This window comes from Salminus brasiliensis, chromosome 1 (genome assembly GCF_030463535.1).
Source record: "Salminus brasiliensis chromosome 1, fSalBra1.hap2, whole genome shotgun sequence".
Classification (NCBI taxonomy): domain Eukaryota; kingdom Metazoa; phylum Chordata; class Actinopteri; order Characiformes; family Bryconidae; genus Salminus; species Salminus brasiliensis.
In genome coordinates, this window is record NC_132878.1 from 23,401,243 (window position 1) to 23,427,522 (window position 26,280).

Below are 26,280 nucleotides of genomic sequence, written 5' to 3' on the forward strand. Positions count from 1 at the left end.
TATAAGCCCCCTGTCTCAAGTGCTACTTATGAGAGCGGGATCGAAAGAGAGATGAGATGAAGGAGGAACCATAAGTGGTTGTGTTTTGGTTGTAACCTGCTGGCAGGGTACCAGATGGCACTTCAGAGAGAGTCTTGCTTTCTGTCTCTCGCTCTCTTTTGCTCTTTCTTGCTCTCTCTCGGGAAAATGACCGATGCTTCCCCCAATCAGTCAAATGAGGTGAACTTTTCCTGTCTGCTTTTCATGTTTTTGTTGTGATCAAAAGAATATGACTTTTTCCATATTGTCTTCACATTGTTGTTATATATATAGATGCTCTAATGTGTCATTTATGGGCCTGTAACTAATAACTTGATAAGCTCAAATATCAAGAAATGGCACCTCGATGTACCATTTTGTCTTTTCCAGTTCAGATTTATTATTTTTTCCTTACAAAAATACTTGGACTTTAAATTTGTAATTGAAGCGCTTCACCTAGGATAAACATCTAAACGTTAAACACTTGAACACTCCCACCGGAAGAACTAACGACATCACAAAGAGTGAGAGTGCACCACAGGAATGGATTTGTTCTTTTAATAAATCCCATCCAGCAGTTTCTGATGATTATGCTGACCATATCAATACCTGGTGAGATTGGTGGCACTAGTATCAGTCAGTGGGCGGCAAGTTGTTCAGTGCTGCTGCTTCCGATTCTTCAACTCCCTGCCGCAATCTCCTCAACCTAAAACCTTCATCTTTGTGCACTGTTCTTTCTTTTAGATTTCTTTTGTCCTATTCTAAGTCCCTGATACTCTGAAAGATGCAAAGATTTTTGTAATAATAAATATTATGTAATTATAGTTGTTGTGGTTCATGTTGAAATCCATTTATATAGAAAGTGCCATGAGTGAAAAGGCAGGTTGGACGTTAAAGCAACACTATGTAGTCTTGTTACCTTGAAATAACAGCTTCAGAATCATTGTGACTCTTCACTGGCCTGTAAAAGGGAGACTAGACTAGGAGACTATTTCTAGCCTCGGAAATCTGCTTACTGCACTAGCAGGCGGGCAGGACAACACTCGCCAAAACTGCATAATGCTGCATATTACCATAGTTCTATTCATATACATTCTGTAGTGCTACTTCCACCTCAGTCCACATGCTTGTTTTACTTTCAGTGACCATTCCTTAACTCTCATAACCATCTCAGTTCACTCTAATTCTGATATCAGACAGATATCAGGCATTTTGTACAGCTGAATAGTATATCAGCGATTGCTGTATTGTGTACCCCTAGAATAGTATGGTGGGTCTTGTCTGTTTTCTAATTTTTCTCTGTATATGTCTGGATTATATATTATATATGGATCACTACTTTAAGCCTCATGCTGTAGAGAAGATAATGTTGATGCACACAGACAGGTGTATTCTATAGCACACAGTGCCCACCGCCCCCCTCTACCTACTGCGCTACACAGGAGATGTCTAAAACTCTGCCCTCCACGCCTTTTTTTTTTTTTTGCGGGCGTCCCACAGTGAGAGGCCTCTGTCTGGGTTAGTTTGGAGCAGAAGTGACCCTTTGAGCTTCAGAGCTGCTCCATGTTAATGACTGCTGTCTGTGAGTCTGCCACAGAGCCTGCTAATGGCCTTTTTACAGCTCTACATGAACACATCAATTTTTCATGCCTCCTGCTCACCAAAGCAACAGGAGGAAGACTAGCATGGGATGTGCATGTGTGGATACATGTGCGTGTGTGTGTGCGCGTGTGTGTGTATGAGCTGTATTTTCTTTGTTTGGCGAAGTTGATTTTGGGCTGTGTGTTAAGGATTTGAAAGGGCATAGTGAAAAAGGATCTGTTGGAATTGAAGAATTGTCTTTTCCTAAGTAGCGGCTCCACAAATAGCGCTGCAGCTATTCCATTTGGCTTTAATTGATTCAAAGCCAATGCAAACTTTTTTTGTATCTGTCCCTGCTTACACAAAGTATGATTCATAACATTTGATTTAAAAGACTAATCTATATTGTGAACATTTATTTTTAGTTATCTTTAATTCCCTCCCATTAGTTAGGACTCCCCTATCACATGTTGCTACCCGTGCTGGAGGTGATAAAAGCTGGCACGTGCTTCCTCTGAGACACATACCCAGAGGTATGTTATTTCATGTACTGAACATTTGCAGAGTTTTGATTGATAACAGTTACTGAAATAGATAAAAAAAGATGATTAAGCTGTAAGAATATTGTAAAGCATTAAGTTAACATTTCTGAAAAAAATACATAAAAAATGCCAAGAAATATTGATATAATATTGACAGCAATATCCTGATTTCTTTTTTTTATATGAACTTTAGCATGATGTCTGCCTTAAGGAGCCCATGCTTTCTGAGTGCCTATACAGCCAGTTTTGATTGCGTGGGTGTGTTCTGCTTCTCTTAAAGCAGCATTATGCGAGAACTGGCGTTTTTTTACTCCTGGGAATTCGCACTTTGAGCCACCACTAAAGGATTGCACATTTCTGGCCGAGCTGAAATATAGAACCATAACTGAAAGAAGCATGTGGAGAAAGTAGTGATCTTACAGGATTTTACACGAATATGCAATAATTTACACTGTGACACATCGCTACGCATTTCTCATGAGCATTGTAGTTTCTGGCGTGCTGAGCCCTGAGAAGCAATGATGTAGACGCTGTTCTCCCTAAAAGAAGTGAATCATGAAGCATAGCAATGGTTTTGAAGGTGTTATTTTAGGTGTTGCTTTAACAGTATGCCAAAGAGCCCCTTCCACTGTAATATCAGCATTAATCATAACCATAACCCAAAAATTAAACATTAACTAGTATCAACACAAACCATATTTATCTAAAGCCTTTCGATATTCAGTGCCTCATGGAGAATTGCTGTCCTTGTCTCACTCATAGGGTTGTTGGCACAGGTTTGCACAGGTTTACCATATTGGCCACAATCCAGAGGCAATCAGGAGCCCTCAGAGCACACACACACACACACACACACACACACACACACACACACATTGTGCTCTACTGGATTCATATTTGATGAACTGCCACTTATTTCTGAGGTGACGAGTGCCTACACAGATGTGCAGTTCTTTGTCTCTGTTTCTCTGTTCTGACACCATATACAGTGTGCATGCTTGTGTGTGTGTGTGTGTGTGTGTGTGTGTGTGTGTGTGTGTGTGTGTGTGTGTGTGTGTGTGTGTGTGTGTGTGTGAACAATGTCCTCCTGATATTCAGTGTTTTTGATTGTGTATGTGTATCTGACCTATATTTGTTACGTCTTTGTTTTGAGAATTTGCCACTTTGATTTGTGTGTGTCTGTGTAATGTGCTGCAACATAGACATATACACACACACACACACACACACACACACACACACACACACACACAGACACACACACAAATATGTGTTTTAATTGAGACTCCTGAAGGCCATATTATGGGTCTCTGTAGAGATGACCTCAAGCGAATGTGTATATGTTTGACCATTTGTGTGTGTGTGTGTGTGTGTGTGTGTGTGTGTGTGTGTGTGTGTGTGTGTGTGTGTGTGTGTGTGTGTTTTCAGCTGTAGAGTAAACGCACTCTTTGTGTTGACACAAAGCTGGAGGGGAATCCTCCCAGAGCTTTTGTGCCCTAATTGAAGTTGTTCAGCCTGGCTTATCACAGCCTATGTCGTGTGCGCGTGTGCATGCATGCGTGTGTGTGTAAGGTGGGGGCGGGTGGTGTTTTTTTTTTTTTTTTTTTTTGAGGGGTGCGTTGGGCTGAGGTCTGTGGCTGTTAAGGGGTTCCTTGTTGCCTGAGGCAAGTTGATTGACCCCCCACCCCCCCACGCTCTCTCCTTGCTCTTCCTACATCCATCTCTTCCTTCTTTCCTCCTTTCTCTATCTACCTCCTTTGTTCTCACTCTCTTCTCCTCCATATTTACTGATATTGTTGATTTAATGAATATTGTATTCTTCTCTGGGAGGTGAATTTGATCGGGTCATGTGTAATTAGTCAGTCTGTCTTTCTCCCTGTTGTTGCAAGGTGCTCTGTTTTGTGTCTGAATAGAGAAGGGCCACTTGTCTGTGTTCTCCAAAAGGGAGCTGCCGCTTTTCCTGCGTACAGAGAGACAGAAGACGAGGGGGAACTCATTCTGCAGCAGCAGCAGCAGCTCTCGTTCACACATTCAGTTCAGTTCAGTTCAGTTCCATTCATTTTCTTTCCCTCCAATCGCTACAGGGTCAGCAAGGAAGGCAAGGCTGGTTGCCATGGGAACCGAAAAGCGAGATAGAGAAAGAGAAAACCCATCTGCCCTAAATGCAGTACTCTCTGTCCATTCCCTCACTCGTTCCTTCTCTCCCCTCCTCCTTCATCTGACATCTCTACAATCTCTTTCATGTTTTCTGTCATTATCTCCCCCCGCCTCCTTCCCTTCTCTTCCCTGTCCCTCTCTCTCTCCTCTCTCCCCCCTCTCTCTCTCTCTCTCTCTTTCTTACTGCTGGTGTATATTAACACAAACTCAGAGCGCAGCTTCAGCTGACTGGTTATTTTCTTCCGCTGTGGGGAATTAGTGGCTGCATTTCCACCCCAAGCCCTGTGTTTCCAGTGAATCCCAGAAGCATCCGGCTACTTGACCTCAGATCGATGAACAGATGTTGAAAGACACCACACTCTTCAAATAGTTTCCTACCATCGGGGATGACCAGATCCAGTATTATTTTGCTCGTTGACTGCCGTTTCTGGATGTGTGTGTTTGTATGTGCACACAGTGATGGTAAAAGTTGGTACACTTTGATTGGCATTCTTTTTTCTTGTGTACATTCATAAACCTTCTACTGTCTACATAATTAATGCACATCTACTTTTATATACGTTTAATAAATCTACATTTATTTGCTGAATTTTACAGTGGAAATAGTGCAGCATCTAAAAATGCGCCGTCTACAAAGATTATGGCACATTTTATGTTTTGTTGTTAAATTTAGCAAATAAATAGAAAGTGCGTTAAAAATATTTAAATTTACTTCCTGTAGAGAATTTTTTGAAATTTTTATGCCATTTTGCTAAAGCTCTTATCCTGATTTACAGTTGAATCAGGTTACGCAGGTAGGAAAATGTGATGTTAGGAGTTTTCCCACATGTATTCTTATTGATGTAGTTTTATATACCTGCTTGACTAAGAAATCAAACCCTAGTCTGCTACAGGAAAGGCAGTGCTGTTAAGTCATCACTAAACTAAAAAAAATCAACAAAAGATGTAATTTGGCAGTCGATTATTGTAGCCAGTTGTGGGTGTATTTCGCTGTTGTCAAATAAAAAACATCTCCATATATATCTTCAATTTTGTCCGTTTTTAGTTTTCACCAGTGTTTGAAGCCTTGTTCTGTACACTGTGTAAATAATTCTGGATGAATAGACCAACTGAAATGCACTCAAATGCTTACAATTACTCAAATAAATTTATATTTTACATTGACTTCCATTCAAAGGGAAATGGAGCTTGTTTTAAAACTGGTCATATTATATGCAGTATAATTAATTGTTTTTAAATTAAAAGGTTAAATGTAATTGTTTTCATTTAATTATTTAAATTATTAAAGCAACTTTATGTAACGTGTTTACCCTAAAATTACACTCCCTGACTGTAGGGGGGGCCCAGGAGCAATAAACAAGCAGGCCCACAATGAGAACAGACCAGCCTTCCTCTAAAATGATCACTTTTCCTCAACATCAAGAGCATAAAGAACTCGCATCTTCTAAGCGTATATTAACTTATAGCTAAGGCATCATTTTTAATCTCATACTTTTAGGAAGTTAAAAACTCTAATAAACTGTATTCAATAAACACATTCACTCAACCATTTAATTGGTAACGTAAGGCAGATTTTTTATTCGCTCGTTATTTTACGCTGTAGGTAAAAATGGATCGTCTCGAGGCACCACCTTTTACTGAATCGCTGCACCTCTACTTTGTGTGCTTAGGCTCATGGTGGCTGAAGTGAACTCAGCACCAGTATCAAACCCGAAACTCTATCAGCAAACTCTGTTTATGAAACATCAAGACAGCATGTTCAAGAGAGAGGAGGAGAGGGTGAGAATAAATTAGATGGGGGAGGAGGTCTTTGCACAGTCCCAGAGGGGACCTGCGCAACTTTAACAGCTAGGACAGCCTCCTTTTTCTTTCTCTCTCGCTTTTCTAGAGCTCAGTTATCTGCTTTAGAGGAAAATTAGGCATAACAGCTTGTCAGAGATGTAGATTTTTTGTAGCAGTTTTTGTAGCAAAAAAAAAGCCAGTGAAGAGAGGACAAGAGAGAGAGAGAGAGAGACAGAGCAGCTGGAGTGAGAGGGGGAGATTGAGTGGCTGAAGCGAGCGAGCGAGTGAGCAAGCGAGCGAGGGAGGGAGAGGGAGAGAGAGCGTGAGCGTGAAAGGAGGGAGTGAGTGCTTTCTCTCCCCTAGCAACCGTTGGCAGCTAGTGGCTCTTGCCTGCTGTCTTTTTGATTCTGTGTATGTGCGTGTGTGTGTGTGTGTGTGTGTGTGTGTGTGAGAGAGCGGGAGACTGGAGCACAGCCTACGCACACTCGGATCTTTCTCTTTCCCCCATATCCTTCCCATTTATTTTCTCTGACTGGACATGACCACCTCGCTCCATCGGTGAAAGCGTGCTGAAGCCTGGGAGAGCCACAGAAAGAGGAGAGAGGGAAAGGGATAGCGGAAGAAAGCAGAGCAGGAGGTAGCGAGGGAGACGCAGCCCTGGAGGATTCAGCGGGTGGTGGGATGGAGCGTCTGAGCTCCCGAGGGCTGCCCAGGCTCTCCTGGATTGACACACTCTACAGCAGTACGTACACACACTCTCCTCCTTTTGCATCCCTTTATTTATCTCTCTCTGTTTCTTCCTATCTTGCTTTACCTCCACTCCTCTGACACCCTGCTTTAGCAGCTCAGAGAGAGGCAATGTTGCATTGGTCACAACACTGGACTCCTGGACGTATTTCAGGACACATACGTCTGTACTGTGCAGGAAAACCTGAGACAAATAGAGGAAATCTACTCGTCCTAATACTTACAGAAGCTGCAAAGGGTTAGAACATTTGTTCTTGGTTACTGAGGTTCAGGTGATATTTGGAATTAGACTAGTTACTTTTGTTGTGATGGATGTAATATGCAGCTTATTTATGCTGCAGCTTTGGCTGATGGATAACATAAATACCATAAATACCAAAATAAAAGTCCTATAAATACCATTAGATTATGTCCTATTCCAAAAGAAAGTACTGGGATTACTGGTGTATTTCATTTGTTCATTTACTCCATAAGGTGTGAACACAAAGTAATGTGATGAAAGTATGGACAAAAGTATTGGGACACACCTCTTAATCATTGAATCGAGGTGTTTCGCTTGGTCCCATTGCCACAGGTGTATAAAATCAAGCACTTAGTCATGCAGTCTGCCTTTACAAACATAATTAAAAGAATAAGTCGTTCTAAAGAGCTCGCTGAATTCCAATGTGGTGCTGGACCACAGCAACTTAGTCAGGAAGTCTCACCGAGCGGGGTTGACGAGTGCTGAGAAGCATAGTGCAGAAAAGTCGCCAACGCTCTGCTGACTCAATAACTGCAGATGTTCCAAATCTGCTGTTATAGCTGGAGAGGGGGACCCCTTCTGTAGGTGTGTAGATGTATAGGTGTCCCATTACTTTTGTCAATGTAGTGTGCTATAGGGCTGACGAGAAAATAACAGGTCTTGTTCATAGAGCTTGTGGATTCTTGTTACAGTTGAGGCTCTTAAAGGAACGGGAGCTTTTTTTTTTGTCAGTTTTTGCTTTTGTGAGTTTGCTGCTTATAGGTTTAACAACAGGGCCTCCTACAAACACTGCAGGAGTCACAACATGGCAGTGATCGTAAATACCTTTCACTCAGAACACACTCAGAGATTGTATCGTAGCAACACACAGCTATAGAGAGCTACACATGTGTCTCTATTCAGCTCTGGTGTGTGTGGATGTGTATCTGTGGATATGACACCAGGATCTAGTCATATATCCTCAATTTCATCTAGCTCATCCCATATTAATGGCCAGGCCAGTACTAATCACTCCTCAGTGATGAAGCCTGGATAATCTCTCTCATTCCCTCGTCCTCTGACTCCAGGAGCAGATACAGCACTCTTACATTTCACTCAGAGCTCCAGAGCGGTGGTAGTCAGTGCTCTCGTATAGTAGATCAATAACCCGTGATCTGTTTACTAGTGCTGGTGATCTGAGAAGCTTGTTTACTTCTGTTTCACCCAGCACATTGCTCGATTGTAGAGGATAGACTGGTGTTTGGATTTAAAGGGTTGTTCGTTTGGCTCGCTTGTGCTGTTTAGCTGCTCTTGCTGTAAGGCAGAGTTACATAAAAAGCTTTCGGAGGGTGGCTAATTCAGTAGCAGTAGAGGGAAGAGGTAAGGAAATGTACAGAGCGTTCTGGAGAGGATGGAGGGAGTAACAGAGGATGGAGGAGAGGAGGGGGTGTGGGGAGAGAAAAAGATGGGAAAGCCGAATAAGCTTAATTCATTCAACAGGGCCACAGCCATTCAGCAGTTAACCAGGAGCGAGCTAATGCTAATCCTCTATAAACACCCCTCCCTCTGACCAATTTCACACTGAATTCTATCAGATCTGTGTTTGCGGGCACATGGGGCATGGTGTGTGTGTGTGTGTGTGTGTGTGTGTGTGTGTGTGTGTGTGTGTGTGTTGAGAGTGGATTAATGCATATGATGGGGGAATTAGGAGAAGAAAGGGAGGTGTCCCAGCACATGTTATTAAACTCCCTCCTTCTGCTCCCTCAATTTTCACCCTCAAATTTAAACCACCTCATACACCCCCATGTGGTTTAACCATGCTTTGTAAGAGAGTGTGTGTGTAGGTTTTCTTTAAAAAAAAAAAAAAAAACAGAGAAAAATAAGACTAACCAAACACATCATTTGGTGTCAATGATTACCTAAGGTCTGGAACTCATGGACATCACGAAATGCTGAGTTACATCCCTTAAGATGCCTTGTCAGGCCTTTACTGTAGCAGTCTTCAGTTGCTGGTCGTTTGTGGGTTTTTCTGTCTTTTTTCAGTTTGTCTTCAGTAAGTGAAAAGCTGCTAAATTGGGTTGAGGTTGGGTGACCAACTCTGCCATTTAAGAACATTCAATTTCTTTGTCTTAAGATGCCATCCAACCAACTGCTAAATCTGAGCAGAAATTTAGAGCTTCATGATAGATTTGTTCATCAGTCTCAGCATCAGTAAACAACAGTGACTCCATTTCCGTTCCATTGACGCTGGACATGCCACCAAGCTGCCTCCACCAAGTTTAACAAATAATATGCTATGCATCGGATCGTGAAACTCTTTCTTTCCTCTTCATTCTCTTTTCTTTTTACCATTCTGGTACAAGTTAATCTTGGTTTCATTTATGAGAAAAAAATAATGTTCTACTGTTTAAGTCTAAGCTGGCCTTTCTGATCTTGAGTTTTCACCTTTTTTTGTCTCTTGAGGTAAATCTTCCATATTTACATTCATGAAGGCGACTCTTGATTTTAGACTTTGACAATGATGCACCTCGAGAGTCTTGACTAGGTGTTGTGCAGGTGTTTTTAATTGACCAAAAAAGTATTATGCCATTTTTTTTTTTTTTTTTTTTTTTTTTTTTTTTTTTTTTTTTTTAGTTCCATGGCCCTTCTGGCCTTTTGGTGTTGCTGAGCTCACCAGTGCGGTCCTTTTTTTTATTTAGAATATAACATTGATCTGCCCACTCCTCCATAAGCTTCTGCTATCTCTCTGACAGGTTTGTTTTGGTTTATAGGCCGAATAAATGCATTGTTGCCTCTATACACTACATATCTATAATATACATATCTACATACATATCTATCCCTTGTATGAACAGCCTTCAGATGCAAATTCAATGCTTGGAATACTCTCCAGATCTTTATCTTTTTAATTTGTCATAAATTAAGGATACATTCCACACCTGGTCATGAAACTGCTCATCAGTTAATTGTCCAATTGCTCAATCCTGTAAAATGGCTGTCATTCCCATGTGGATTATGCAATCATTTTGTTAACCCGCCTTGAGTTAAAGCTGACTGAATCATGGTCACTGTCCAAATACTTATGGACTCGATTGTAGGTCCTAACTTCATTTAAAAACAGATTTTCTCTGTGTGTACATGTTGTGTGTGTTCGCGTGTGTGAGTGCTCATGTTATGAATCAGTATTGGGAGTGCTGTGGTGTTTTGAGCCCCCAGACAGCCAGCAGCAGGATTAGAGTTACATAACAGATGCTGTTTAGTTGTTTGTTGATTGTTTGTTTATTTGTTGTTCGTTATATCAGAATGAGCTTATGTTAATCAGAGGTTGAGTGAATGCAGTATGTAGGGGGGATTGGGGGATTTAGATTTGAATTGAGACTTGAAAATGCATGCATGTGTCTTGTGCCATATTACAGGGCAGATAGAGATCACTGGGGACATAAAAAAACATCTGTCCAGCCATTTGTCCACTGCTGTCTTCTTCAGTGAACTGAAACTAAGGCAAATTCCGAAATCTCTTTCCGACCACCACTGTCTCCCTTTTACACTTCCAGTGTCCACTGTAATGAACGTAATTAGTTTAGAGCACATTAACACATCATTAGTTACTGTAATAACAGTAGTCTTGGCTAGTGTCGTCTGGTGCAGTTAACCTATTTCTGTGCCTCTCCGACCCCAGGTGAGACCTCGCTTTAAAATGTAGAGCTGCTGAAACATTTATGAGCGATTATTAAATATTAAGCAGCTTTCATGCCTAATAAAAGAGGTTCGTTGCAGATCCCATACTGTAACTGGGCAGGCTAATATCAATATTATTAAGGCGATGATAAGTTGGAAAAGAATGTAATCGCATTATGCCGTCTCCGGGAGCTGGAATTATGCATATTTCTAGAAAATAAATTATTTCTGCTGATTTACCAATATGTACTGTTTAAGAAATAGGAGTACAACAGCTCTTTATGCTGAAAGTGAAATCTCCCACAGATTTTCTCTCCTAACGCAATTGTTCATCCTTGCTTCCTCTCTCCTCTCTATGGAAATGAAGTTGCTCTGTTTCTCTCTGTGTGTTTTAGTCACTGACAGCCAGGAAAGTAAGACAGACAGTAAGTGTGTGTATGTGTGTGTGCGTATGTGTCCTGGTTCAGGTCCATTAGAGCATGACTCTCTGTATCCTCAGTTTTCCCCTGTCCCCAGTATGAAATGTCACCAGGGAGTATCGGAGGACACAAAGCTTTACCTGTGGGACAAAGATGTGCAGTTGCTCTTCTGTCATTTTCTGTATATCTCTATCTTCTCCTGTTCAGGAGTATGGCCAGTAGGCCACTGTATGTCAGGTTTGATGGTTTTACCTAGGAAGGACCTGTAATGTAATTCGTGAAGGATTTGCTGAAGGAAATGTTGTGATTGCTTAGTATTTGCGAACTGGTGAAGCTGTAAAAAATGATCATGTGAACAGTAGATGCATACAGTATTGTGCCAATATCTTAGTCCGAGTGTTTTTCAGTGGACTAAGGCGCTGCCGCTATGATCCGAGGGCCGCTTGTTTGAATCTGGAGTCATGCTGCTTGCCATCAGAAGCTGGAGTCGGAGAGAGCGCAAACCTGCTCTCTCAGGGGTGGGTTGATAACACTCCCAGTGTGATGTTGGTTGGCACAAGCGTCTGTAAGCTGCTGTATCGGCTGGGCATCCACGCACTGGCTACCTGGCAATACTGCATCAGTGGCCGTTTAAAAAGAGGCAGTTGCTGGCTTTACAGAGGAGACATGCGCTGGGCTTCTACCCTTCCAAATTGTGTAGAAAATGAATGAAGTGAAATTGAATTTGATTAAATACACACAATTCATACAAATATTCATGGTTTTACATCACTGTGTTCGTTAAAACCTCTCCAAAGCTCTCCTTAAGTCTAGTATTATTTCTAGTTTGGTAAATTGGTGCTTAATGATGTTTAACCAGGTGAGCTTGGGATGGAATTGAACACATCCATGTTCTGGCTGGTCTGGAACCAATCATTGCCCTTCAGACTAGTTTCCAAGATGTCTACTTGCATGTTTACTTACCTCTGTTCTAATGTGATGTGTGTTTATTTATTATTTTGTTTACAAATACAAATGGTTTTAAATAATGTGTTTAAGCAAAACCTATGCACAGTAGTGGATATGCTCTGGGATATTAAGTTAATTGTTGGTTTACGGTCATTCCTTAATATAGCTAGTACAAATTGGAACAGAATGATGATTTTCAGGCCTGGAGTGCATAGCAAGAGTCAGGTTCGATAGCAGTACACAGCACTGTGGAACACTGTATCCACTGCTGACTGCAGAAGCAAAGCAGACAGTGTGACAGGTTCTTACTTTTTGTAATAAGTCAACCCCATTAGTGCAACATTTTTGAGAGCCCTGAGAGTTTAACAGTTTACACAAACTGCATGAATGCAACAAAAAAGGATGCCATTTTCCCACATTACCCAAAACAGCTTGTATAACTGAAATGTCATAGCCTTGATGTTCACGAGTGCTATATGCTAGGTCAATGCAATAAAAAAAAAAATCAGATATCATGAAATTGCCATTGTATAAAAACACCCTGTAATATGCGTAAAATCTGAGTAAAAAATACATTTTTATCCAATCATTAATTAATCATCCAGCTTAAATGATAGGCTAGTCCTAGTCCAGCTCTTATGTGACTTATCCACACATTTCTTGGTTTGATGGTCAGTGAACACAGACACAACTATCCAGCAGCAGTGTCCGTTCTCTTCCAGCCTGTGCTCTGAGGCCCAGCAGTGCTAAATCATCCCTCTGGATGCTGGCCTGCTTCTGCAGCCTCGACGCTGTAAGCTACATGTTCAACTAACTGCAGCTCTTAAACTGGCACTGCCTCTGACATTATAGCTCTCTTGGGTTCTTCTCTCTCTCTCTCTCTCGCTCACGGACACTTTCTTCATATCTCGCTCACTTTCTCACCCTTTCTCTCTCAGGCATAGGCACAATCCCCCTCTCATCATTCTGTGTAATGAAAACCGTTGCTCATTCCTATCAAGAAGTAGAATTACACCTGCAGCCCCCCTAGTGTAGTAACACGCATCGTACCAGAGACCTTCTACTCTTGATTTGCTGTGAGCCGTCATCATTCTGCGCCTGCCAGAGTCAAAGTGGACTGTAGCAAAAATGGTCCATATCATATATCATATAATTCATGGTCAAAATGACCTTACTGACTGATATGATTGTCAGTAGTTAGCAGCAAATATTGTTGCCAGTTCCTAATTGTCTACTAAATGCCCAAAATAATGCAAATATTTAAATACTCGTTTTAACCATAAAACAAGTTAATAACTATAATAATTAGTTCTATAATAATTAGTTCTGAGCAGAATTTACGATACTAAACTTGTAAAGCAAGCTGCCCAAACTCTTACAATAGGATATTACAATATGTAGAATATAATTATATATATATATATATATATATATATATATATATATATATATATATATATATATATATATATATATATATAATTATATCTTGGCCCTACAATTTTGGTTTGGCCCAGTCTTCATACTATCACACCATATTCACAGTGCTTTTGGGCTCATTTAGCCAAGCACTTTCTCTGCACATAACAGATACCACAACCGCCAAAGCTGATTCACAGTCACACATCTGCAAAGAGAAAATGCTTTAAAGAGGGTGGGTTTATGTTAGAGAGAGAGTCTACAAATGCAGAAGGGAGACGTGCCACCAGTCAAACTGTACTGCCTGTAATCCCTGACTGGGTGGGATTTTGAGCTACACACAGTGGGCTCAGATTAACAGCTGTTTGGAGCATGTGGCAACAGTTGTGGCAGAATCGGCTTCTGAGGAGCAAACATAGAGCAGCGGTTTAAACATATAAAGCTGGCGATGTCCGTTTTAGGCTTTTCTTTTACCAGCATTGGCATTATTTTTGTGGATAACAGATGTTCTGATGTATGAAGTATGAAGTTGCTCTAAACTATAAGTTTCGGAACAAAACATTAGCATTTTTGTTTTATTGGAGATTATTTGCTTTGCGTTATGTGTGCTATAGCCTCAACTTGTATGTCCATATATCTGATAACTGTGTTTTGACATAAATCTAAACTTACGACCTACGAGGCAAGATATATGATAGTGAGTGTAAAGTGACTGGGGAAAATCAGCCCCTCCAAGTCTAAAGCAAAACTTTTCTCCTGGAGTTTTCTGGGATGTTTTTGACAAGTAATACTTGTAAGACTGACAAATGAATTGGGGCAGTGGCAGTGATTTTGCAGGTGGTGAGGCTAAAGCTTAGCTCCGAATGGTGAAGGAAAAGCTTAGTCCTTGGACAAAGCCTTTTGTATACCAGTCAACAGACATTCCTGAAAGAATATGGCCACACATCCACACTGCAATAATGGACACGCTCACCAGGGTTATTGTAAGGAGCTAGGCTGTTGGAGAGCCTCCGAATAGAGACGCTATAACTGTTATAACTGTTCTAGAATATACCCAGAATGTGCTGGAGGGATCATACGCCACAGCTGACTTGGGGTTTTGTGGCCACGGATTGAGAAGTGTGGGCTGACCTTCTAAGCCTGTTGCCACTGCGACCCTCTCCATGAGAAATAGGTGGAAGCTGTAATAAACTGAAAATGCAACCATTTAACCTTTAACACAATATACATTTTCAGCCACTCATTATTGTTGCTTTATTGAGAAATGTTCTGTGTGAATGTTTAAACTGCAGCCTCTTAGCTTTCTCTGAGTCAGACACAATCACTGTCGCTTCAACAAGTGTTCATATATACAATAAGTAGATACTACTACACATTCTTGGCTTCAGACACAACAGAACCATTTAACCGAGAATACACTGCTTATTTCTCTCCATCATACTGAGAGAATCTCATGAAGAGAGTAAGCCACATTTGTCTTGATTTCTTTAGTCTTTGGGATCGTAATGGACTGCTCTGTCCTGGTTTTGTACACAGGCTTCATTTATCTCCAACACACAGAGGATGTATGTGTGTGTGTGTGTGTGTGTGTGTGTGTGTGTGTGTGTGTGTGTGTGTGTGTGTGTGTGTGTGTGTGTGTGGCAGTGTGAGGCCGGCTGTGGATCAATGGCTCCGCTGTGGCTCACTCTGCAGCCTGCTAGTATTCTCAAACACATCCGTCCTACCTGACCACAGGACACACTCCCCATGGCCTCTAGCAACCAACAGCACCATCTCTCTCTTGTTCAGTACAGCCTGCAGTACACAACTTGCTGTTCATTGATTGTAATTGATTCTAAGAATATTAATATGCTCATATTTTTGAACAAAATTCTTTAGCCATTTTAAAACATAGAATCTCAAACATATTGTGTGAATGTGTGAATATTACTCTAGCAAAATTCTTCATTTTAACCACAAGATTATTTGTCATGGTGGCCCAGGTGGCCAGTACAGATGTGGATATCTCTGGGTTCACAACATAAAGTATACTGCTCCTAAGAGACCCATGGTTTTACACCTCTAAATGAAATATCACTTAAACTTCAATTTGATCATTTTTATTTCGCTGCTTGTACTGGGCTTATGTATTCATATGTGCGTGTGTGTGTATATATAGCTTCCTAAATATATACACCTGGAGATCCAGTGACATTGATCTAGGCTATTTTTGATGCTGGTGATGTGCTTTTGAGTCCTTAAACTTGAGACGGCTACACAAAATTGTGCCTCTGTGATTTTTGGGAATGTGCACCAGAACGTGCTTTAACTAGCAGTTCATACACATTTATCAGTCCGGCTGTGGTGTTTCATACTTATCTTTAAACTCCCTCTCCACCTCCCTCTCTCTGTAACTATAGAAACGGAGGCTGAGAGCTCTCCATGAACCCTCTGCTGCACTTGTCTAAACAGAGAGATGGAGAAAGAAAAATGGTGAAAACACTGGAACGACGTTCAGCATTGGGTAGAGATCAGTTTTAAGCGCTGTGTTAAGGGAGAAAGAGGTAGAGACACACGAGAAAAAAGCCAACAAAAGTATGAAGGCAGGGATGTTTTTATGAGTGCCCATACATGCTGTTAATCCATGGCTGATGGCTGTTATGGAACAGCCAGGGCTTTAAAGGCTGCAGGGCTGAAGCTTCCGTCCTCCGGATCTTCATGTTCGGATCAGGTCCTTAAGGGTTTGGCCGGGTGCGGAGCGGAGTAGGAGTTACACACAATGCCTACAGGAGCTGTTTCTCGCCCACTGCTTTGTACAAGGGGTTCACTGAGTGCAAGCGTGAATGCAGGAGTTTCTCTTGTTTTCGCTGTGTGTGTGTGTAAGATAGCACCTGCCTGCCTTACATCATCAGTATTGAGTTTTCGAGTCATAAATTGTATAATTTTTTTGGATCAGCAAAACAAATATAAACAAATGTGAGACAGTAATTCGGTTTGTGGCTTTCGGTTTGATAATATTTTGTTCATTTGTATTAGTGGCTTTTATTTTGATACAGTCTGTTTTTTATTTGTATTTGTGACTTATTTTGACACAATCGGTTTGTTCTAATCGGTTGATTTGGTTTGTCACATGCACATGTATTGTTTTTCTATTTTCTTTTGTTCTGATTATAAGATTTTTTGCACTCAGGCCGTGTTCATATGAGACTCCCACCTTTCACTAATAGAATTCTACTCACACACCAGAGTGATTTTGGTGTAACAGCGGCAGTAAAACTATATTCCACACTGTTACGGTTAAACTTGGGTGGTAAATCTGTGGTTCACATATGGCCCAAACCGTGCAGCGTGATCTGTGCAGATGCCAGTAATCCATGATTTGTTACATCACTACTTATGACTACGCTATTATTGAGCTCTGCAGAGAAGTTGAAGTTGAGACACATTGGTGGATAAGATTGGTTTTAAGTGTGTGTTCACTGGCAGGCTTTGGCAGGTTTGGTTTAAATGCTCTGTTAATGTGGTTCTGGTGCACATTGAACTGTTCAGGTAGTCTCAATCTGCTTATGTAAACTAATCCACTCAAGATCATGTGTTGCAGTATTTACACCCCTTTTGAGTTGTGGGAAAATGTAATGTAAAGATGAAACAAAGGAAGATGAGACCACCAGCTTAGGTAGACTAGTGTGCGATGTAGTGCAGAAATGTCATTGGGTGTTATTGCAGTTATTCCTGCTAAATGTGAGTCATAACACATCTCAGACATCCAAGACTCTACAGAGCTTTATTAGATACTCATGATAAAGTTCTGGTGTTGTTCTCTACTTCAACAAAGGTTAAAGATGCTTTTCACTCAAAAAATAAAAAATATATAAATAAATACAGCGAACACTGAGAAGACCATTAGGAAATCTACTATCTGAAATGAATAGTAGCTGCTAATTTACACATGCTATTGCTGATTATCTACAGTCCAAAAATACCACCATTGCCACTAATCATGCTGTTTTATAGTGTTTGGTTAATGGGTGTTTCTTCTTATCTCGCTGAGTCAGTTGCCAGCTGAGTGTGTGTAGTGTTCTTTTGTCAAAGTGTCTTAACTGCTTGTTTAATCCTTAAGGTCTTTGTTTAGATGATGATCCCCATTCCCTGTCACATGAACTTCTATTCACAATTATTAGTCGAGGATAAACCCAGTGACGGCTGATCGCAGCTGACTTTACAGTGCAAGACTCACGCAGACGGTGTGTGTGTGTCTGTGTGTATGTGTGTCTGTGTGTGTGTGTGTGTGTTTTCCAGAAGCACTCTTGCACTGTTTGCACTAGAGTTCAAATCGTATCTTTATGCTTGAAGGGGTGATATGTCGTGGATGAGGGGTGGGTGTGTGTGTGTGTATTTCAGACTGTCTGAGCCTGTTTGTTTCAGGTTTGTGGTGGAGGATTCTTTGTCTGTAGGGGCTTGGTTTGTGTGTGTGTGTGTGTGTGTGTGTGTGTGTGTGAGTGTGTGTGATATTTATATATATTTTTTCTCTCAGATCTCGGGGGTTGCCCTGCCCTTCTCCTTTCTCCTCAGCTGGTAACCGATGCCTCTCTAAACTCTCCTCTCAAAGAGTTAACCAATCACATGACAGCCCTACAGACCACACACCAGCAGGCTTAGCCAATGGCATCCCTCGACTGTTTACACTTCACCAGGAAGTAGAGGCATGATTAAGCATTCGGGTCACTGAAGCAGAAGACACTTTCACAGGGAGGTAGGGGGATGGAAACGGGAGAGAAGAGGAGTTGAAGGGTTGGCATCCATTAGTAAGGGCAGGTTTAAGAGCCTGGGAGAGCATGATGCTCTCTTATAGTGGAAGATGCACAACCACAGCTCGCATCATATATGACTTAATGATGCTTAAAGACATTTTCATTAAATACCCAATATTTGTAATATAGTTTTTTGAAAGTTAGAATTGACAAAATACATGCGTAAAATATTGAATTGAATTAAAGTTTTATTTTTATTTTTTTAGAAATAAGCCAAGAAGACAAACATACCTATTAATTATGATTTAAAAAAAAAGGTGATGCAAATTCTCAAACATTGTCCCAACAAGGTCTCAGCAGCCATGGGTTCCTCCAAGCAGCTGCCTAACACAAAAATGAATGCCCACAAAGCAGGAGAATGCGTTTAGAGGCTACAATAAAGCCATTTTTCCTTAGTGTGTAATGCTCTTAAGAAATAGCTGTTAGCCATAACAGTGGATGTAGGATGTAATATTTTACTGCATTGAGAATTTGAAAATAAGTCTGTTATCTGTGGCTGCAATGAGCAAAAGTATCTTTGAAAAAAAGGGTACAGAATTTAATGAAAAGAATACTTCTCAAACTGTTCAGCTTCATGCTTAGGGCTTGTGTTGCAGCCAGTGGCATGATGTACATTTCATTGGTAGAGGGAAGAATTGATTTGATTTTCAAATTCTGGAAGCAAACATCACATTGTCTGATGAAAAACTGAAAATTTTGCCATATTCCTTACAGCCCCCCCTAAACATACTTACATTAACCTTAAATTTCTTTCTGGTTCTTGATTTTTTGTGAATCTGTAGCTTATTGCCTCTGTTAGTTTTGTTAGAGCTGACTAGCATGTGAATTCTAGTAGTTGTCCTTCAATACAGCTACTGTACACTACGCTGCTATAACTGGTCTAAGTCAGGCTTTTTATGATTGATTGCATTAGTGCTGTGTTTTAGGAGTACTGTTAATACACATCATACACTCAAAAAAGTCCCCCAACCTACATATTCCCTGTCTCCCTCTCGTTTTCCACTCACTTTCCTCTTTACCATGTTCTGCTTTTATCAGTGTTCATGCTTTTGTACTTTCCTTCATTTCCGTGGCAGTTGCCGGCTTGAGTGTACGATTTCACTTGAAACTCTTTATTATTTATAATAAGCCATCTCAAATCTAAAATTAGTAGAACCCGTCGCCAGACCATCAGATGTTGATAAATTGCTGAAGTCGTGCTGAGTCAGCTGCTGACACACTTACTCTTACGGCTCTCCCTTTCAGAACTATACAGTATTGGGACAGCTGTGAACAAGAGCTTGATATACTATCTGTTTCTTACAGAAGCCAGGTAGCCAGTAGTTTTAGGACATCACTGCTCAAATGTGTTTTGGGTCGGGTTTACGTTTTATGTTTGGATTTGTCTTCAGTGGCTTTTGGCCTGCATTCACCCTGCTCTAGTTTTCCCTACTTTATGCTTCCTCTCTTCATATTATTACGGTATTTTTTAAAAAATCTAGTACTCTGGAATCAGTGTGGTTGGCACTGAGGTTCACAAGCTGAATTAAAGCGGCCAGTCGATTTATTGAATGCATTGATTGATGGCATCAGTTAACCGATCAAGTGTAGTCAAAACTTTATAAATCACTGATGATTAAGATGTTCATTTAGATTGTTAAAAATTGTGAGATTTGATTGCCGATTGTCATTGTTATCTACAGGATAACTTATCAGGCCCTGTTATTAAGACATAGACATTTTATTCAGCCTTCAGTTGATGGAGGCCAGATTCAGGTTCAAATCTTGGTGCTGTGGGTGGGATTATAGTCAGAACAGGATGTTCCTGAGCTGTATGCAGGTGTGGTTTTGAAAATTCTCTCCTAGCTGACTCTCAACGTTAGCTCCCAGAGGGACCCCAGATTAAAAAGGCCTGTTCAGGTTGAGCACCTGTGTGATCAGAGACTGATGAACAGTACCAGACAAGCTGTAGTATGTTCAACTCCTCCAACCCCAAAGTAGCCTCTGAGTGTAGAGTCATGTACATCTGCTGCTCCATCTGGGGTCTAAGAGGGCATTTCTCCAGACCTGATTAATCATTCTGCACATGCCAGCCTTAAGGACAGCTAGCTAATGCCAGAACTCTCTCATGGTGAGATTCAATGCTCTCTCTTGCTTTCACTCTCGCGCCTTACTCCACTTTGTCTCCGTTACAGAACACAGTGTATGGGTTTTTTTAAACTTACGCCTGTGCAATCTGACCTTTCTGACAAGGAACAAAGTCAAATCGATGCTGCTCTTTTACTTCAGATGTCTAAAGTGTGTACCAGTGTGTGCGAGTGTGAGTGCACTCCTCCACTTTGGCAAAAACTGCTGTTGTTGTTCTCGATCACGTGTAACGATTTCAAGTGAGCACTCTATTCTGCCAAAAACTCAGACAGCAGCAACATAGTCCACATACAACAGCATGGCATTTGGACAAGGTACTTTTTTACACAGTAAGACTTATATGCAAGTAGTTTTATGTTGTTGTTTATGTGTTAAAAGCTACAAACAGAACATGCGATTACACTTTAGATTAGTCAAATTAGAAGTATATATTCTTTGATGCATTGCATCACTCTGGCTATATTCACCTAATGTACAACATGCAATTTTCTGTTGTATATTTGCAGTTTATTCTTGCCCGTCATTTATATTTCCTGTCTTTTATCTGTCAATCTGTATGTCTATCTGCGCTTCTTTGGGGTATGTTTGACTTTCTGTTTTGAAAGCTCATAAAGGGTGGCTTCTTGGTTTTTAGAAGTCTCTGCTTCATGTAAAATGATGGGGAGTGAAGAAAAGAGACCATGGATATTCTAGCTACATAGATCATGATAACAGCAAGATAACAGAGGAGAATAAATGCTATTCATAATCATCAACAGTTAGCGTTAGCTGGCTAGATAGGCCAGCTGATTACAGAAAAACACTCAAGTGAGAAACACGTTGTGACCCGGTTAGCTGAAGAAAAGGGAAAAACTACCAGTCTTGCAAAAAGAGGATCTGGATGATCTTCTCAAGCATCCAATAAACAGTAAAGCAAGTTCTGTGTTATTTTCTTGTCTGTTGATCACTTTAAAGTTCTGTTGTTTGGCGTGATAATGTGATGCGCTGTCATTGTCTTGTGAACCTTGTTTTACATTCACTTTTATAGCATTTGGCTGTTGCTATTATCCAAAGTAACCTAAATTTGACTATTGGTATGCAGATATGTGAATGTAGAATTCGGAGATGTGTGCCCAAAGACCCACTGTAGAGTTGAACCCTAGCGGCTATGTTATCCACTACGCTACACCAACTGAAGTCGAGACAATTTCAGCTGGTGTGGCTGTGTTGCAATTGAGCAGCAGGATGCTTCACATTAAGCAGCTCTCAAAGTTTAGCTAAATTTGCCTAAAGGTTTTAATATGTAATCTTAGTTTTCCTGATGAGTTGAAACAGTAGTCCCACGCTGTAAAATTGTGACGTCTGAAGGAAATGAATGGTATTTGGATGAACATAGTGCTGGGCAGTTCGATCTGAAATCAGTATCATGATTATTGAATATTTGATTGATTCTGTTTAATGAACAGTTATATAAGCTGCTTGAATGGCTCAGTTGGCTCTGTTTAAGATGGACGGAGCGGGGTCACGTGACCACACTGCAGTATTATGTTTTTAAGGGGACAGCACATGTACACAGACAACAGCACAAACGCAGTAAAACTGACAAGATTACATAGAGTAGAGGTTCTTGAGGTGTTTTAAATAATGTCCGATGAATTGCTTGTGACTTGTTGCATGTTGCATCTCTCTGAACATCCCCTCAGCAGTAGCATGGTCCTGTTTAGATGAAGAATGTGTGTGGAGACAGCTGTAGCCAATTAGAAAGCTCTGGAATATTAATTCAGATTGAACTGTGTGAACTTGCCAGCAGTTGGCCACAAAACTCCTCTCATCTCATCTTTCCTAGGTGAACCACCCTCCTCCTCTTCCGCCCTCCCCTTCCCCCCTGGTCTCATCACATTGTTTTCTCATTGCCTTTCTCCTGCATTCGTGTCTCTCTTACTCTCTCTCGTACGCTCTCTCGCTCTCACTCTTTCTCTCGCTCTCATCGCTCAGGCTAAGCACTGCTGTCAGCAGAGGCAGCTAAAGATTGATGCACGCCTCCACGACTGCCATTCAGTGGGATGATTCAGAGATGGACAGAGAGGTAGGAGGTGAGGTGTTTTTTGGAGGTACTGATGTGTTCTTCTCTTTGATGAGGACACTAGGTTGAATCCTCCTGGAGGTATTAAACTGAGATGCCGTGCGGCTTGATGCAAGCTGAGCTCTCTCTCTGGCTGTGGCCGCATGTCCCGGCTTAAAAGCATCAGTAAGGCTTTGGAGCTCACTGCAGTTTTGTTTGATGAACACTGTCGGTTACAGATCCAGATAGGGTTGGTAAATAGTAGAGGGGACATTGAGGCTCTGTCAAAGGTGTCTGATTTAGTTTTGACCACAAAGTAGAAGAGCAAATATCAGCATGATGAAATTGATCTAAATGGGGGAGTAGAAGGAGCGTTCTGTTGGTGGCGTGGGGGTGTTGATTGGTGCAAATGTTGATATATATAATACATTCCGAGTCATGTTATTTACATGTTATGTTATTCTTGGTCTGGCTGTTATCACCCACTTGCTTTTGACTGTGTGCCATGTTTAGTACTCATGTAATCTAGCTAATTACATCCAGCTAATGAAAAGCCCTCCAAACAGCAGCTTTCCTCCCAGCTGTGCTGTTCAGACTTGGAGGAAGAAACAAATGGGCGGCCTCTCGTCTTATGAAATTGTCTGTTCATTATTGTGACCTTTTGTGTCTGCTGTGCTTGAAGCAGGCACATTTTCACATCGTAAAACATTGTTGTAATTGAAGAATACAAAGCACGCTGAAGATAAACTGCTCATTTGCCACTGATTGGGTTGGACAGCAGTGTATGGGACAGAAAGTTGTGTATTTGAGTTAACAGAATGAGGAGAAGTCGGCCTCTTTCTCTCAGTAGGGTAGGGAGTTTTGCGGCGCCGATATAGATCATCACAGCTTTGCGACGTTATCATTGATTAATTGGGCCGTATAGGTTGTGAGGCATTGTTGCCATGGTAACAGTTTGGGCCAGGTGCCTGTGGCGTTTGAGAAGGGTGTCTCTTATCACTGTCAGCAGGCGAAAGTCAAATTCTCAGAGTCTCTCACTCTTCTATTTTCACAGCGGTTTTCGCTCTGGTTTTATATCGTTACTGTCAGGCAAAAAACTCCAAAATGACAACTTTCCAGGAGAAGGAAAAAAGTCTTTCTAACTTTCAATGGAAGTCAAAGTAAAACGAGCATTTCTATTGCTCAGTTCATCATGACATTTTGACACCATGTGAAGAACAGATTCATATTGGGTCAAAAAGTGAGAAATGTCAAAAATGGAGATGCAAGGACAATATGCACATACTCTTTAGTTCACCAGTTGTGGGGTCCGCAGGTCTTGCTCCGATCTCTGCATTTAGACAACAGGCAACTTACCACCATCCACTGATCCCATCTACTATCAGGATACGTTTACTGTTTCAGGTTTTGTGTCATGCTTGTCAACAAGATCCCAGTACACAGAACCTGATGTTCTTAACATAAACGGTTCTCAAAATGGTAAAGAAGCTGTATTTATGAGCATAATTGGTGCAGGTCAATCAGACCAGAGGTTTGGAAATAGAAAAAAAAACAAAAAACTTTTGTTACAGTTGTAATGGAGGATGTTTTGGTGTCTGCATATCATCATGAATAATCATCGCACTGTAAACAAACAAAAACATTTTGGTCCAGCTTGTTTTTGCTGGCTGCATCAAGTTTTCGAATGAATAGCAGCTAGTTATGCACTCTGCCTGTACATAGTAAAGTGCTAGTGTGCTAAAATGACTGACAGTTATGACGGTAATGTTGCCTAGCAACAGGGAGAAGGGCAGGCCAAAGCAGCCTGATAAAATGCAGCAGTCTGAAAAAACAAAAACAAAACAGCGTGCTGCGACTCACATTTTGTCTGCCTTCAGAACAGCGCAGTGTGAACCTACCTCCCCTCCTTCACCACCAGTATTTTCTCTCTGAAAACAGTAAACCCGACTGTAAAAGCAAAGGCTTCATGCAGACGTTTTGCTTTTCTGGGAATTGTGCTCCGTGTCAACTTTTACCAGAATTTCCACTCTGGCCCACGTTCACACTGAACCCCTTCCCATTGAATCCCTGGTAAATGCTCAGGTGAAAGTACATGTGTGAAAGGAGCTTATGTCAGTCTCTATAGAATCGCAGCCCAGTATTAAAATGAAATGGTGAGCTGTCTAGTGTTTGCCACCCCTGAGGCCTGATTAATGAGGTCCTCCTAAGCTGAAAGCAGTAAAATGTGCTGGGCAGGAATATCCAGGACTGGGAACCACTGCAGTGCACTGAGGTGCCTAATGTTTCCCCGGTTTCTGTTTGCTCACAGGTGTGTAGTCTTCGGTTGTGGAGTGACCTTTAGAAAAGAACATCCGTTTTCACCACTCATGGTGCTTAAGCTGATTTACTGCTGCTTGTTATCGGTGAGATCGCGCAAGCAAAATCTCTCTCTCTGTCTCTCTCTCTCTCTCTTTCTCTCTTTCTCTCTCTCTCGCGCTTCCTCTCTTCCTCCCACCAATAAAATCTCTCTGAAGTTTAACCATAGAACAATATATCACGTTATTATCATGACTGAGTCATCGCCAAGTGCCTATGTGCCTATGTGCCTTCATCAGTCTGGGAATACTGATCACAAAGTGTTTCTCCTTTTCACAGCTGTATTTCAACCGTTCCTCCCACCCTTTCTGCTGCAATCAAAGGGGCTTTAAGGTCACACCGCTCAAATGTTCTGTTTCTCCTGGAACACCATTGCACAACGTAATACGATTACAGAATAGTTTCATTACTAAGTAATCCTTTAGCTTGTGATCAGTTTTAGAAGCTCTGAATAATAGGAGGGCTTTTGTCCTGTGTCTATGTTTAGCACTGACTTAAGCAAACAGCTGACTGACCATTCATTCGAACTGTAATGTCAGTCAGCACAACGTGAGAATTAGGCCTGTAAGCGTTTAACCACTTCTGGGATGTTTAAGAACTTAACCTGTTCAGGATCTGCGAACAAATGTTATTTTGTTCAAGTCAGGTCAAGACTAAACTGCTTGTGGGGTGTTCCCAGTATGCAGTGGTTAGAACCTACCGAAAGTGCTAGAAGGAAGGACAACCCAGTGAACTGGTGCCGAGTCATTTAAGATAAAGGTAAAGGTGCACGTATTTGTCACTGTACAGTGTACAGTGTACAGCGAAATATGTCCTCCGCATTTAACCCATCTGTGGTAGTGAACACACACACACCCAACAGTGGCAGCTTGCCGAGCCCGGGAATCGAACCCACAACCTTGTTCTCGATAGCCCGACACACTAACCGCTGAGCCACCACTGCCCCCATTTGTGCCAAAGGCTTACGAAATGGGCCTACATAAAATTAGGCAGGTGGTTTTGATGCTCTGGCTTATTAGTGTCACATTATTTGCTTTGGTGAGTTTTCTTTTTAGTCTGTCAGCCAGATGCTAATATCCAAAAAAACCTAATAAGAAAACACCAAATGCTAGTGAGTGACCCCTGTCGTCAGAAGGGCAGGAGTTCAATCCCCAGCGATGCCATCCATTGTCAGGAGTCCAATAGAGCATGAAAGGTGGATAGGATGTCTTTCTCTCCCACATTACTCCCTCCATTGGCAATACTAGCCAGCGTGGAAGTCTGATGTAGCGCAATATAGATAAACTGTATGTCCAAATGTTTGTGGACTCTGCTTCTGATGAATGCATTTAGCATGCATGGCTATTGATTCTCTTCAGAAGAAATGATGACTGAGTAGGTGTGTCATACTTTTGTCCATATAGTGTAAATATGGTACAGTTATGTTCTCTACAATCTAAGAAAAATGGGTTTAATA

General features: G+C 41.3%; 1 protein-coding gene across 4 annotated transcripts in view; it reads left to right on the plus strand.

The window, feature by feature from the left end:
• Positions 1–26,280, plus strand: part of abr (ABR activator of RhoGEF and GTPase) — a 192,057-nt gene that overhangs the window by 34,323 nt on the left and 131,454 nt on the right. Inside the window, exon 1 of one of the 4 annotated variants that reach the window (XM_072674897.1) lies at positions 6,369–6,822. The exons of 1 other annotated variant lie outside the window; for it this stretch is intronic. In XM_072674897.1, the coding sequence (XP_072530998.1) occupies positions 6,762–6,822 (61 nt within the window). In that variant the 5' untranslated portion in view covers positions 6,369–6,761. Of the gene's footprint in view, positions 1–6,368; positions 6,823–22,407; positions 22,501–26,280 lie in introns of those variants that run through there. 2 more of the 4 variants (XM_072674905.1, XM_072674921.1) reach the window with 2 other exon arrangements.